At 39.8% G+C, this 16,530-nt stretch overlaps 1 protein-coding gene across 1 annotated transcript in view; it reads left to right on the top strand.

Annotated features, from left to right (window-relative positions):
• DPF3 (double PHD fingers 3) overlaps nucleotides 1-16,530 on the top strand; it is a gene marked incomplete at its 5' end in the record, with an annotated part of 98,233 nt that overhangs the window by 19,686 nt on the left and 62,017 nt on the right. The window contains 1 exon segment of the mRNA XM_015828044.1: nucleotides 7,033-7,140. Coding sequence (XP_015683530.1) covers nucleotides 7,033-7,140 — 108 coding nt within the window.

The raw sequence follows: 16,530 nt of genomic DNA, 5'->3' as shown, positions 1-16,530 counted from the left end.
TGTGCACTTGATGTGGCTTTAAAAAATACCTTAAACCAAACTAATCTTTTCCTGTCTGCCAAGTCTCTGGGGGAAAGGAGAGATAGGAAATGCTCCCTCCCTTCCATTCTCTAGTCAATTTCTCAATCTGATCTTATTAGAGAACCTGATTTAATCAGTTTTGCAGTCAGAGAGAAAACTCCCTAGATTGATTTTCCTTGTTTATATAAGGAACGTTCACTTTCCCCAACAGTAAAATTGATAGCCCAGACTGTATTTGGTCCTACATAGGCATTACACTTGCTTGAAGACCTATAATAAAAGCATTCAGAAAAAGGAGAGGGGTTTTTTTTTTGTTGTTGTTGAAGAAAACAGTTTCAGGAGAACTTCTTTCACATTTTCTATAGGTAAGGCAGACTTTATTCTTAAGAGATAAAATGTCACGTGGATCTTTCCGCAGACTGATATCATATACTGTACGTGCATGTTGGTGTGTGTGATAGATGTAGCAGTACCAAGTATGTGTATTTCTGTGTGTACACATGTATATTTGCACACACATGTGCACGCATACACACATGGCACAACCATATCTATCATTGCTGCTGTTTTCTGGTCCTTGTGAATTTTCATGAAATCTGGATAGTTTGCCAGCATGTGCTAGTCCGTCTGGATCTGGATCTGGAAGTACTAAAGTATCTTAGCCCTCTTATTCTCCAGGGCCTTCTGTGGAATCTCCCATCTGGACTTCGGAGGGTGTAGCCCATACACTGTGCAAGTGTTCCTGTACTTGGTTGTGTCATTCAGTATATGCTGTTCCTGCCTGCATCTTACACTCTACCATGTTGGACTGTTTCTGAGGTCCCTCTATATAGTCTGCATCTTGAGTCCTGTCTAGTGTGGTAGACCCCTGCTTCTATGGATCTGGTACTTTGTGCCTGTTGTTGTGGTGCTATGATCAGTGTCTTAGTTCTTTTTTTAGTCCAGCTCTTTTCAGCCACCAGTAGAATTCCGAATGTCTGCCACCTCAGCTATCAGTTGATGGGACACCCCATGCAAGGTCTTATTTTGCCATAGCATTTCCTCTGCTTGATCTTCCTCCCATGTCTGCTAATGAGTCATAGTGGTGCAGTGATTAGAAGGCAGCATTGCAGACTAACTCTGCTCACAGCCAGGAGTTCGATCCTGATCGACTCAAGGTTGACTCAGCCTTCCATCCTTCCGAGGTCAGTTAAATTGAGGATCCAGATTTTGGGGGGCAATATGCTGAAATTTGTAAACCGCTCAGAGAATGCTGTAAAGCACCATGGAATGGTATATAAGTTTAAGTGCTATTGCTATTGCCTCAGACTTTCTATCAGCAGGTTATCTTTGGATGCCATCTTACTGATGTAGTTCTGGATGCCCTGGGTTTATACCAGGACAGTGGCTTTGAGTCTTACTAGATGCCAACCACCCTCTTTCTGGCTGTTGTATAGTCTCTGGGTGTTGGACATGGAGTGGAAAACTCTGTACGTTGAAAGGAATTTCCAGGTTTTCATATCAACAGCCTCCATGTGTTCCTTTGGCCAACTACTACACTAGCAATGTATCTAATGACTGGCAGGGCATACACATTGATGGATCTTGTGTACCTTCCACAATCCCATTGCATTTATATAGTGCCAGACATCCACAGATATATCTGTGGGGTATTGAGCCATAGGTTATCCTGTAATCAATTTAGGCTATGCTCAGATTGGTCTGTCTAAAACTTGAGTTTTGGGTGACTACTCTATCTATGAGCCTCTGGTATTTTAAGCTTCTGGTGATGGTGGTGGTGGTGGTTGGTGTGTGTGTGTGTGTGTCCACATGTGTGTGTTTGGGCATGCACATGTATGTGTATTGTTATCTTGAAGGATGAGGGCATATTACAAGACAAATTAATAAATCCAGGTTCTCACACAAATTGTTATGCTGCTGACGTAATTTTTGACAACAACTATCACTTTGCAATTCTTGTGTTACACATTTGTAACATTATAATATAAAAAACATTGGTTTCTCTGAGAATTTTACATTTGTAGCCAGACAGCTGGGTAAGTAACATGCAGCTAAAGCATACTGAAGAGATCTTTAGATCCTTCCTTTGATCTCCTGACTTAACTTCTGTAAAAAATGCAGTAAAAGCAGTAAGTCACCTAATTATTCTAATTGCTCTGCCATTCAGTGATTAACTATTTTGCTGCCTGGAAATCATGCTTTTTTTTTAATTCAATGTGTATGTCCTTATCACTATATGTGTATCTCCTTAGAGTTAATCAAGGGATTCAGATAACCTTAGCTGACAAAGAAGGAGAAAACAATGAAGGTTCCTTTGTAATGTTTGAGAGAAAAGACAGCAGCATATCAATACCCCCAGAGGAGTGGGTGGTGCATCTAGCTTCTGGTCTACTGGCAAAACCTTGAGTGCTTCCTCTTCAGTGTTTCTCAACCTTGACAATTTTAAGGCATGTGGACTTCAACTCCCAGAATTCCATAGCCAGCATTGCTGGCTGTGGAATTCTGGGAGTTGAAGTCCACATGCCTTAAAATTGTCAAGGTTGAGAAACATCTAGCTTCTAGCCAGAAAGGGGACAGACTATGGGGATGTGGGAATAGTTTACTTCTGGTTTGATGTATATTGACTGGCAGAGATTCATTTTTATAACCCATGAGAGGGATTTAGAGAGTTGTGAGCCATGTTATTGCACAAATCAAATGGCTTAAAAACAGTGAATTAGTAGTTAAAGATGTAGTCTAAATCAACAAATAATATCAACAAATTTGATCAAATAAATAAAGAAAAACAAAAAGATGAATATACCAACAGAATGAATTGTAAGATGACATAAAAAATAGGATGTGGAAATTCACTGGAACAGGGTGAAAATAATTATGTTCTAGAGCAGTGGAGGCGAACCTATGGCACGCGTGCCAGAGGTGGCACTCAGAGCCTTCTCTGTGGGCACGCATGCCGTGCCCCAGAGATGGGGAGGGACTGGCCCCGCCCACCCAGTCTGCCATGATCACCGCGGCCACGCCCCACCTGGCACCCAGTGATAAATAAGTGGGTTTTGGGTTGCAGTTTGGGCACTGGGTCTCTAAAAGGTTCGCCATCACTGTTCTAGAGTGCCCTGAAGTGTGTGAATTTTGCGTTATGCATGTGGAAAGTTCTGAAAAAAAAAATGCTTGGTGGGGTGACGCAATGAAAAAAGGTTGTGGGTGAGGAAAAAAGTGAATGCGAGGGAATGATTGATAGAAAAATGACGAGAAAAAGATGTTGTACCATGTATGTAGTGAAAAAGATAGTTACAAAAATTACAAAGAATGTAATCAAAGAACAAGAAATATTTAAGATTAAAGGAGGCAAGTAAATGGGGAGTGATTTTCTGGAAAAAAGGTTACAATGTCTTTTTTGTTATCTCATGTCTTTTAGTTGTTGTTTTTTTTTGCTTACCAATTGCTAGGGGTTTTTTTCTTCACTTACATAAATTGCTTGCCTTCAAAGGGAATTTCATGATGGAGATATGTATGTATATTTCTAGCAATATCATCATTGCTTACAGATAGTTCCTTACCTTGAACAAGATGCTTAGTGGGACCATTACCAGATTTAACTAGTTCATTTGTAAAGTTTAAAATTAAAATAAAGTGATTCTCAGTGCTGATAGGAGCAGTTTTGCAGATTAGTATTTAGTTGTTCTAGAAAGTGATGGTCAGCTTCTTTTGCATAGAGTTGCCTTCTTTCTAAAGAACGAACTCAGTTCACAGTTTAGGAGTTTTCCTAGATGCAGTTGGATTACTTGAAGCCCAAGATGTACATTCTCTTGCATATGGGACTGTTCTTGACTTAAGATTATAGTTAGACATAAGTAAGATCAATTGCTGGGAAAACCTCATGCTGAAGCTGAAAATGTTTAATTGAGTTTTGGACAGCCCCAAGATCAACTAAAGTTCAATGCTCTATATTTATGTATTAATAGCCGTGGTGGCGCAGTGGTTAGAATGCAGTATTGCAGGCTAACTCTGCCCACAGCCTGGAGTTTAATCCTGAATGGCTCAAGGTTGACTCAGTCTTTTATCCTTCTGAGGTTGATAAAATGAGAACCCAGATTGTTGCGGGCAATATGCTGACATTGTAAACTGCCCAGAGAGTGCTGTAAACCACTATGGGACAGTATATAAATCTAAGTGCTATTGCTATTTATGGGTTCCTACAAGATTTGTGGCTTAGGTGCCCAATATAATATCTGCTTCCAAATCTGCCTTCCCATTTAGTACAGAGTATATTAAGGTTTCCTCCTGAGTGCTATGAGAGATCTTTTTGGTTATGGCTTCCCTCATCCATGGAACTGTCTCCCTGGTGAGATATACAGTGTTTTGTTTTCCATGAAAGAAGGCAGTGTCCTTTACACTTTAAAATGCTTTAATTGGTCAAAGTAATCCTATTTTCATTGCTGTTTTTAGTAGATGCTATTGTATTTAATTTCTAGCAAGATAAATGATCACTTTACCTGCTAGCAAGGATATGTTATTTATATAAGCCAAATAGGTCAGCTTCCTAAGTAAAGGAGTTAAAGGACTTTATAAATTGGAATATAAAAATAGAAACATAGCAGTGAAGCACTTTTGAGACTCCCTGCCTCTGGCCTCATATTTTAGATATTTAAGAGCATTAGTGTGAGAATTAAAGAAGTATAATGAAAGGTGTGTGAGTAGAGTTCATTATCAATTTTATTACTATTTATTTCTTGCACTAAAGAAACACTATGCAAAATGATTGTCCCCATGCGGTTTCAGTTTTAGTGGTTTATTCTTTGATGTTCTGGTAAATAGAAATCCCTACAAAGACGACTACTTCTTCCCAGTTTTCCCTTCCCAATCTTTAAATAATATTTGTTAGCCTACATTTGCCTTCCAAATACTTATTTGCGGATAACCTTTTTGTTCTTTGTATACAGTACAGAAGAAAATTGTTTTTTACATCCTAAAGTCTGTAACCCAATTAACTGATTCATTGTCAACACCCCGCTAGACGCTTTGTCGCTTGTTCAGGGGTTATCAGGCAGAAAGATCAAAAATTCCAGATTGAATTTTTCTGGGTCACCTGTTCATATCTCTTCTTTAATGTGAGCTATGTTATTATACTGTGATTTTCCAAAGGGGAAAAAAATCAAACATGAAGCTTATTTTCAGAAGAGTATAAACCTGAGCTCTTTTTTAAGTTTCAGAGCCCATGACTGAGCCATTGACCTTATCTCCTCATCCCGGAAAAGCAGTGCAAGCAGGTCACATGTAGTGCATGTTGATATTCGTCAAGTGAGAGAGATGGATTGAGCTCTCAATGCATAGCATTACGCTATGTAGGATAATATGTAGGAATTTATGCTGCAAGTCCATCATTGGTCTAATGTCATCATTATAACCTTGTACATATCCTGAACATACAGTATATGCAGCTATGACCCCAACTGATGCAGAATTGTCCTGAAGAAAGTCATTTTTGAATTTTAATTTTTGAATTCTATGTGAGTCATTTTGAAACTAATAGGAGGACAATGAAAATAGGTACTGTACAGGTATAGTAGAGGTGGTACCTTGCTCAATAGTAGCAACTGTGAGAGGGATCTCTGAGTCCTAGTGGACAATCACTTAGATATGAGCCAGCAGTGTGCTGCAGATGCCAAAAAATCCAACACAGTGTTAGGCTGCATTAACAGAGGGATAGAATCAAGATCACGTGAAGTATTAATACCACTTTACAATGCCTTGGTAAGGCCACACTTGGAATACTGCATCCAGTTTTGGTCACCACGATGTAAAAAAGATGTTGAGACTCTAGAAAGAGTACAGAGAAGAGCAACAAAGATGATTAGAGGTCTGGAGGCTAAAACATATAAGGAACGGTTGCTGGAATTGGGTATGTCTAGTTTAATGAAGAGAAGGACGAGGGGGGACATGATAGCAGTGTTCCAATATCTCAGGGGCTGCCATAAAGAAGAGGGAGTCAGGCTATTCTCCAAAGCGCCTGAAGGCAGGACAAGAAGCAACTGATGGAAACTAATCAAGGAGAGAAGCAACCTAGAACTAAGGAGAAATTTCCTGACAGTTAGAACAATTAACCAGTGGAACAACCTGCCTCCAGAAACGGTGAATTCTCCAACACTGGAAGTTTTTAAGAAGAGACTGGACAGCCATTTGTCTGAAATGGTATAGGGTTTTCTGCCTGAGCATGGGGTTGGACTAGATGACCTCCAAGGTCCCTTCCAACTTTATTATTATTATATTTTTTAAGATACGGCACACCATTCGAAGGCAAGAAAGACAGATACGGGAAGCATTCTCCATCAGTTACATGTGGTCTGAAAAACTAATTTCTCCTTCTATATCTGAAGAAGCAGTTGTACCACTGAGGGAAATTAGGGCATATACACTAGTTTATAGGCTCAGCACTCCTCCCCCTTGTTAACAAACGACTTAAATCTTAATTGAAAAACATGATATAAAGATGTAAATATAAATAGTCCTTGACTTACAACAGTTCGTTTAGTGATTATTCAAAGTTACAACAACACTGAAAAAAGTGACTTATGACTGTTTTTCACACTTACGACTGTTGCAGCATCCCCACAGTCATGTGGTCAGAATTCAGATGCTTGGCAACTGATTGATATTTATGACAGTTGCAGTGTCCTGGGGTTATGTGATCCCCTTTGCAACCCTCTGACAAGCAAAGTCAACGGGGAAGCCTGAGTCAGTTAACAACTGTGTTACTAACTTAACAACTGCAATGATTCACTTAACATCTGTGGCAACAAAGGTCGTAAAATGGGGCAAAACCTAACAAATGTCTCAGTTAGCAACAAAAATTTTGGGCTGAGTTGTGATCGTAAGTCAAGGACTACTTGTATTTTTGTTCTCTTTTTAAAGGGGTTCTATCTATCTATCTATCTATCTATCTATCTATCTATCTATCTATCTATCTATCTATCCTTTGTGGCCCTCTTATTTTTGTTTCCTTTTGACCCTCAGGACTAGCTCCAGGGCAGCTCTATACATATCCTGCTCGGTGCTGGCGCAAGAAGAGACGTTTGCATCCCCCTGAAGACTCCAGGCTGAAGTTGCTGGAGATTAAACCTGGTAAGTGCTCTTTCTGCTTGTTTCTTTTCCTTCCCCATGCTTTCCTTTGCTCACTGGTGAGTCTTTTCTGTTCATCCTTGAATTGGAAGAAAACCCTATTAGCCTGAAATGAGCTGTCTTCCTTACTGATCTCTTCTGTTGCCTCTCTTTTAAATCCCTTAAGTCACATGAATTTCCTCCAGGGTTAGAAGGTGACAGTGCCCTTGGACCAAGTGGAATAAGGAGGAATATAGCAATTTGACATTGGCTCAGCTGAGCATAATTTAATGCTGTCTCATTCATGGAGAAGGCAGAAAAACCTGTTGCCAGGACCCTTTCTTTGCCTTGGAAAAGTGCAAGAGAAAAAGGGCCTTAAGTGTCTTTAAGTCAGGGCTTTTCAACCAGTGGTACGGGTACCACCTGTGGTACATTGGCACCTGGCAGGTGGTACGTGACCATCCTAGAAAAATGGTAGCAGGGGAAGGGAATGAGCTGAACCGGTGGCAGCACCGCACAAGCCTGAGTGAGAGATGGCTGGAGCTGCAGGGCTGCAGGGCTGTCAGTGGAAGCGCCAGGATTAGTGCTGCTTTCCAGCTGATCGGCGCTTCTGCGGGGCTGTCAGGGCTCAGTGGAAGAGCCAGGATCAGCGCCAGGCTCCAGCTGGAGCTCGGCGCTGATCCTGGTGCTACTGCTGAGCCCTGAAGAAGCACCAATCAGCTGGAGCTCAGCACTGATCCTGGCGCTTCTGCTGAGCCCAGAAGAAGCGCCAATCAGCTGGAATGTTGCAGCATCTCCAGGGTCTTGTGATTTACATTCAGATGCTTGGCAACTGATTCATATTTATGATGGTCACAGCGTCCCAGGGTCATGTGAAGTGATCAAAACCTGCTGCAACCACCCAGCAGATGGGGGGAATAAAAACCAAACACTCCCCCACCCCACCCCCACTGCCAATCCTCAACAGAAATGCTCACAACAATGAAAACCTCGGACAGGAGGAAGAGCACCACCGGGTGGGCAGGCAGGTGTCTTGCTCGGCTGTGGCTTGGGGGGCACTTTTTTCAGTGCCATTGTAACTTTGAACAGTCACTAAGCGAACTGTTATAAGTCGAGGACTACCTGTACTTTATCACTTTTTTCCTTTTTTTGGGGGGGGGTCATCAAGTTTTTGACACCTTGCTAGGCAATTAGTGGTACTCGGATGTTGCCATATCCTAAAAGTGGTACAATGGGTGAAAAGGTTGAAAAGCCCTGCTTTAAGTTACCGTTGGAGTAGACTAGAGCACTAGCTATTGCCACTGAAGAAAAATCTACAATGCAAACTTCAGTGTATTTTCTGCTTCTCTTCTAGCTTTATCTGTCTTTTGTTGCACTGACAATGTCCAACAGAATTTAAAAAGCCCATTCCAAATTCAGGTACAGATGTGGAAACTACAGTAGGTATGTTAGAGCTTCGTGTTCTTCTACCTTTTAAGAACCTGAAGTTTGGAATGGAAGTAAATCTCTTGGGTATTACACAAGGTGGTAGGTTCAATAACTCCTTCTAAGGGCCTTGCTACTTGGTGCTCTTTTTGCTCCCCAATCCTCCAAACCATTTTGAAGTTAGGTATGCAGTTGCTTTCACTTTTCACAGACCTCAGAAATGTAGAGAGCAGGAAGAGAATAGCACAAGCCCATCAGTGCACTCTCTCTCTTTTTCTCTCTTCTTCTGATCAGGAGGAACATGCAAGAAAATGGTACAATTATTATCAGGAAGTGAGTCATGGCAACCGGACTTATTTTTGTGTCGGTTTGAGATGTTTCACTGCCCATCCAAGCAGCTTCTTCAGTCTGAACAAGTTGGTTAGGGGAAGTTGAATAGGCAGAGAGTCGCTGGAATATACCAACCCCTAAAATTCTTAGCGATATTCCTCACCAACCTCAGGGTTTCTTCTGCAAAGTGCGTGGCAATATGTTGATGAAGATTCTCAATCATCAGGGTAAAATTGTCAGGAAGTTGAGTCATGGCAACTGGATTTGTTTTCTTGTTGGTTTCAGATGTTGAGAAGCTGCTTGGATGGGCAGCGAAACATCTCAAACCAACAAGAAAATAAGTCCAGTTGCCATGACTCAACTTCCTGACAATTTTACCCAGATGACTGAGAATCGTCATCGACCATTCAGTTCATTACTTTTCTCCAAGAGGTAACGGTGGCACTTCTAGGCTTTCTTTCCTCTGTTACTTCAAAAGCCTTTTGCTAGAAGGCAATTTTGCAAACCAGTGCTTTCCCCAGTAACTCTAACCATGGATGCAAGTTGCTAGAGTGGCTGAAGCAGAGGAAATGGGGAGATACATTCTAAGCAGAGAGATACCACGAATGGTATGCTGAAGGTTGCTGGGGGAATTGGGGATATGAGCAAGTGGCGCAACAAAAATCCCGTCATCCCCACTCCACACAAAATCAACAGCCCTCCCTTATGAGACAGTTGCTTGAAAAGTTGCCAGACAGCAGTCTGATCTTTTGCATGAGCTAATCTCCTGCTAAGGAGAAGGAAAAAGAAGACAACCCTCATGTTAGTTTCGGCACCTGTCCCTTGGGCAACTGTAGGGCAGAAACACATAAAGGATCTGGGATGAATCAAAAGAGCTGAGATCAGTTCTGGCTTCTGCTTAAAGTGGGATCAGCACTGTGGTTTGCATTTGCTAATCTGAGGAACTGCTATGAAATGTGAAGCTGTCAAACCATCTTTCCCTTTGAAGGACTCAGAATTAGAACGTTATGTCAAACGAAGCCAGGAGACAATATCTGTGATGAGGGAGAGACAACCCACAAGTTCTGTGGAGCTTTACTGTTGCTTGCAGAAAGATAACTTGTTTGTGCAATTTCATTTGGCTGTGATAGAAATTGATTGGCTTAGCTGCTAAATGGTGTGAGAATGCACATCTCTGGATCTGATTTTGGAGTGGTAGAAATATACCATATGAAAGTGCCTAAAGTTCCATTCATCTATCACCCTAGTAGCATAACTGGGTACTGCATTTGCAAATGAGCACGTGAGAAAGGTGTAGTGGGAAGTAACTTCGCACACTGTTCAGCAGTCAGTTTTAAACAGTTCCAACAGCTAAAGGAAACCTATCTCCAAAGGAAGCCTCGTATTATAGACTTTATGAGGTCCTTCACTGAGATAATGCTAAGATGTATATGAAAATTAACAAAAAATTACATATCTACTACTTGTGCAATTCAGGTCAAAAGCATGAATATTCCTAGTATCATAGAACTAGCTAGGTGGGAAGCGATGGTGATGAACTCTTGGTTCATCTCCTGTTTTTTAACTAGATTGCATGTCTATTTTTATTTTATTTTCTAATATTATTTCTTGCATTCATCAATTCCTGTTTTATAGTGTAGCAATCCAAGGGCATAATATCCGAGCTGCTAACGGAGAACCAGAACTAAAGAGAGCTAAAGATCATGTACTCCTCCATAAGTAATGTACATAAGTGAAAACGAGGAGCTGCTTATCTATTTTTCTCTGTGCTTCTGAGGCCTTCATATATCATTTGCTGGAATTTGAACTGCTTGTGACTTGGCTCATCCTTGAAAGATAGCAGGTGGCCTTCAGCAGAGAGAGAGAGTCTAATTCAAAGAACCAGCATATTTTTTATGTGGTTTCTAACTGCTTAACTGAAACACTTTTCTACCGTGTTATTGTGCTCAACTACTTTCAAACCGCAGCTAGCACTTGGAACCACAACATCATAAGATGGGGACAGAAGAGACAATGGACTCTCCTTTATTCTTTCAATTGCTAGTTAGGTTGGCATTAATGCATTGCAAGGATTGCTTCTGTGGTCTGCCTCCACACAGTTCTCTGTTTGCATTCCAAGGCTCAGCTCAGCTTCTGTTATCACATCTGTTTTAGTGAGCAAAAGGTCTTTTTGATGGCTTGTTGACTTAGGAGGAGTCTTTGAAAGCCCCCCCCCCAAAAAAGGGCTGCTAAGTTTTTTGTTATCATTGAGACAACTTGTAAAACACGACAACTCCAAGCTAACAACCTTGCCCATTTTATCAGGCATTTATAAGTGTGTGTACATTACTGGGTGTAAAAGATCCCATGGGATTTCAACTGGCCTTGTAAGGATTTAGAGCAAATACTAGCATATAAGAGAATTCTTACTTGTGTTCATATTCTTTTACTTCTCCTAGATATTATTTGTAAGTCTGTGAAGGTCCACCCAATCCTCAAATACATTTTCTTATGAATACAATAAAGAGATTTCTCCGGACTTTTATATTTTTATCTATCTTCTAAAGAAACAGCCAAAAAGAAATAGACTGATGTAAGATTCTTACGTGGAGGAATGGAATAGAAATTGAGTAGCTGGCCTTTGGTTCATGGCAGCAATTACCTAGCAGGCATTTCATTTTAGTCCATGTGTAGCACAAATCTTAGATAGAGATGAAGGTACTGTATATGCAGGAACAGCAAAATGCTTTTTACTAGTTCAAATGAAACTGTATCCTAGAAACTTTTGTGGGGATAATGACTGTCCCATGGTTTCTTTTGATTTAGATTTTTCTCTTCCTTGGTTTTTTTTTCCAAATGCAATTGTCTTCTCTAATAACTGCTTAGCCATTTCAGTCCAATTGGTTTAGAGTGCTCCCGGTCATCCCAATTAGACAATTCCATCTATTGAGGCCACCCTGGAATGAGGATTTCCCTAAGATCCAGGGGGCTCCTACCCTACTTATTGGTGTTTCAAGCAGGCTTGAAAACCTGGTTCTTTGCTAAGGCCTTTCTTTGCCTAGGATGGATGTGTATTGCTGCTCAGTTGGCCATCTTTGCTTCTTGTTCTTTTGCTGTGTTGCTTCATTGCTTGATAGTTTTTCAAACTGTCCAGAGCATTAGGAGTCGGTTTAGTATACATACGGCATAAGAAAAAAAAGAATAAGATAGTTAGCAAATCTCACAGAGAAAAATGTAAGGAACGAGGAGTTTAAACCAGTTCAGGTGTAACAATAAAGACTTTTTGCAAGAATTGCTGAGATGAAGAAAAATCAAAACAGTGTATATTGATCCCTCATTTTTGAAAATGTAGAATTTGGTTCTTCTGCAGATTTTATACCTATCCTGGAGTTGAGCACAAATGACCATTCATGATTACCCATTAACCTTGTGGACAAAATAGCTTGATGGATGATTTCCTCAATTTTTTTCTAGGAGAAGGTGAATTTAATTCTCCAGAGTTTTTTTAAGGGTGGTGGCAACAACTTTTGAAAAAGCCTCATAGAAAAGGGCCATTCATGGACTCCTTCCGTAGGACTTACCTGAAAGATGAAAACGCAGGGAGGCTGCAGGACTGACTGTTGGAAAGAGGAAACACCTTAATCAAAACTTCATAACCAGATGTTAAAAAAAAAAAAGAATTTCACCAAAACTCTCTTTTCTTTTTAATGAATGAACACTGGGAAGGAAAAAATGCTTTGTTACTAATATATAACATTTAAAGTTGGAACCTCATTATCTGAGGCCTCAATGCCTTCCAGCTTTTCAGGTAAAACTAGCAAATTTAACTTTTATGAATTTTTAAATTTTAATTTAAACATAATCTAAACTAGTCTGCAGCTTTGCTCACATTAAAAAAATGAAGCATTTTCTCATGACTTATTTTTTTTCCATTTAGAAACCTAGACATTTTGCTCTGGACTCAGTGGGGTATCAAAAGTAAAACTAATGGCAATTGACAAGTTAAAAAGGCCCATAACTGTCTGATATTGACTTTTTCGGTTTCTATTATTTGAAATGTCTGGTTTAAAAAAAAACAAAATTCATGCTTTACAGAGTTCAGAGGTTTACTTTAGAGTTTTCTAAGAAAGGTGCAATTTTATTTTTCTTTTAACAAATAGCAACACAACGCATCTCTCTCTGTGTGTCTCTTGTTGATACGTAATTCATAAAGGCTTTATTTCTTTGAATCGATACAGAAAAACTACTATTTCAGAACCAGCAGAGGGAGTAATATTACAGGACTACTTGTGTAAGGGGTTTGAGTCTGCTTCCATTTCAAATGCTACATATTTAAACCAAGCGATTCATGGAATAAACATAATATTGTAAACTTAACCTTTTACTCACAGGGGGAAAAAATGCAGTTCCAGTTTTGAAAGTTTTGATTAGGGTCTGATTACCAGCTGAATAAACCTACATGGAAAATGAATTTGCCTATTCTGCTCCCTCATTAGCAGTTGTTAAATTACCTGCAAGTTCTGAGTTTTCATCTACCAGTATCGCATATAGCCATGCTGGCTACATGTTCACAGAAAATGTTTTTGGCCACGTTGGCTCCCTTGGCCTAGAACCAGAGATGAGCACCATGCTGTAGAGATGGACACTCTGGACAGAGAAATCTTTGCCTTTACCTTTTAATAGGGTTGCCAGGTCTGCTTCCAAAAAATAGCGGACAAGCGGGGGGGGGGGGGGTTAAGTAGTAAAAAAAGTAGACTGTACAGCTTTACTGTAGATTACGTACCATTTCATCATAAAGCTTTTGAATAAAAAAAAATGTCCATTATTTTGTGAAAAGAAATAGTGAACATAATGTGAAAAAGTGGACTGTCCACTCAAATAGTGGACACCTGGCAACCCTACCTTTTAATATGTTCGTATGAATCCAGGGCAACTTTTTATATCAGAAAAATAGTACATGGGAATATAATACAGTATATCCCAGTGGTTACTCTCAAGTTGTATTTTTGTTCTTGGGCTTTCTAAATAAATATGCATGGGGTTGGGACTTTTAGGGAGTTTTTCAGCTAATCTTCAAGTAAATGTCTGTAGGCCAATGATTTACAATTTATACTCTGAATCCGGCCTGTCTACTTTAACCTTGGACTCAGATGATAAGGGGCATCCTGCACAGCATGCAACCTGGGCTGAATTTTCTAGCTGTCAGGCTGATCAGTGGTTGAACCATTGCCTTATGTGATGTCATGGCAAAATTACACAAACAATGCCTAAAACATGGAATTTATTTATCAAAGGAAGCTGTCTTTTAAAACTAGACTCAGCAAAGCAGACTACTACTGAAGAACAAAACTAATCAGAGATGGGAAAAATCAAACGAAGCGGAAGATAAAAAATAATAATAATAATCAGCCAGCTAAAGAGCAATACAGTAGCATGAAACCAAAAGTAGCAGAGTTCTTACCCATATGGAAGCTAATGTGCAAATCATTTTACGTGTGAAAGTTTTCTTCTGGCAGACCTCCATGTTATATGCATAGGCATTCTTGGGAAGCAGGTTGTAGAGGAATGCAGTGATAAAGTTGATGAAGGAATGCAAGAACCATTAGCAGAGAGATTAAGAGATAATAAAAGAGAGTACAATTGACAATGTGGCTCTAGAAAAGGAGAGAGCAAGAGAATAGCCCCACTTTGATCCTGCCACAGGGAAACTGGCAGATTTACAGCCTTGCTTGCCCTCCAGAAATGTTTGCTGATATGTACTGGTGAGGTTCACGTGTGGTAAGGCCTTAAATGTGTTTCATAAGCATATGGTTTATGAACATATGATTTAAACATATGGATTTTAAACATAGAATCAGTGCAATCGTAGAATCAGTGGAATAGCTTGCCTCCCGTATTTGTGTGTGCTCCATTGCTGGAGGTTTTCAAGAAAAGATTGGACAACTATTTGTCCGAGATGATACAAAGACTCCTTCCAATGGGCAGGGGGTTGGACTAGAAGACCTCCAAGGTCCCTTCCAGCCCTATGATTCTATGATAATGTAACTAGTTAGAACTGCCCAGTTATTTTGTCTTCAACTCTAAAGTTTACTTATTTAGTTAAGAAAATTTATATGACTGCCCAACTCATTCTCAGAGACTCCAAGCAGTTTTCAAGGATAAAACCCTCAAACAATTAAAAACAATTAAAAGCAATAACCCCCACCCCCTTGGTCAATGAGTCATTTGATTCTGAAGTCCCCAGGTCTGTTGGCAAAACCAGGTCTTCATGACCTTGCAAAAGAGTGTCAAAATGGGACTCAGTCGTATCTCTGTGGGAATGAAGTTCCACAGGGAAGGGAGCCACCACGGAGAAGGCCCTTCTTCTTGGTCCCACTGGATGGACCTCCTCAGGAGAGAGGTTATTAAAGTTATTAAAGAGGGTAGATTCAGCTACTCAGTAGTTTTCTGATTGGACTTCTAATATCAGAATGGATAGGGATATTGGAAGAAAAAGTGAGGACAATTAACCAGTGGAACAATTTGCCTTCAGAAATCGTGGGCACTTCATCACTAGAGGTTTTTAAGAAGAGACTAGACTGTCACTTGTCTGAAATGGTATAGGTTCTCCTGCTTGAGCAGGGGGCTGGACTAGAAGACCTCCAAGGTCCCTTCCAGCTCTATTCTATTCTATTAAAAAAAAAACACCAATCAGCCTCCCCATAGAGATTGGCTTTTCCTTATCTCTGCTTTCTATAAAGCTGTAAAAGTATTTCTCTCAAAGACAACAATTGAAGGAAAGGGCCACCTAACTAATAACATTTAATTAGAAAGTCAAGATACTTTCTCTTTTAAACAATCCATTTTGCAGTTAATTCTGTGTATGCCCAAATCCCATTCAAGTAAGTAATATATTCATTTGTAATTATTGACTAGTATTTGTTTATTAGATCACTGAGACGTCTTATTCTACCAATCATTCTGACCCCCCTTTCTCTTTTCATTTATGTATTGCCTGTCCCTTCTTCCTTACCTTTTGTCACCAGATGAATAAAATACTCTCTTTGGTTGCTATTGTTGGTGAGATTCTACATCTTATATTTAATTTTTTTTTCTGTTTAATGGGTTTTTTTGGGGGTCAAATTGTTATGTTGTGAGCTGTCTGGCATCAATCTGGAGTTGAGCACCTAAATTACAGCAAACAAACAAACTTCTTTTATTAATCCATTTTCAAGCAGAAAATAAAAATGAATGACAGAAATTGAATTTATCCAGAAATTGCATTCTGAAATTGAATTATATGATATTAATAACGTATTAGGTATTTTAGAAGATGCTAATGCACTAGGTCCGTATTGAACTATTAAAATGCTTTATCTGGATATAGCTCCATTGTTGCATTGATGGTAAAGAAAATTCTACTTTCAATTGCTGAAAAGATTTAAAGTAATATCTGAACAATATTGATCTAAAGTAATGATATGTTGTTGTACCCATTCTTTCCAGTGTAGCGGGGACTGCCTGAGAGTGCTTGCAGGAGCTTGACTGGGAAGGAAAAGATTGGGACAGCTGCAGTTGGCTTTGGGTGTGGCTGGCGTGAGTGGAAGGAGGAAGGATAGAAAAGGAAAGGAAAGGAGAAGGCCGGGGTGGCTGGAGTTGAGAGGAGAAGGTCTGGAAGCTTATTTTATTTTTCTATCAAGG

This window comes from Protobothrops mucrosquamatus, unplaced genomic scaffold, assembly GCF_001527695.2.
Source record: "Protobothrops mucrosquamatus isolate PMUCROS unplaced genomic scaffold, P.Mucros_1.0 scaffold4177, whole genome shotgun sequence".
Classification (NCBI taxonomy): domain Eukaryota; kingdom Metazoa; phylum Chordata; class Lepidosauria; order Squamata; family Viperidae; genus Protobothrops; species Protobothrops mucrosquamatus.
Note: the sequence above shows the minus strand (reverse complement) of the source record. Positions and strands in the feature narration are given on the sequence as shown.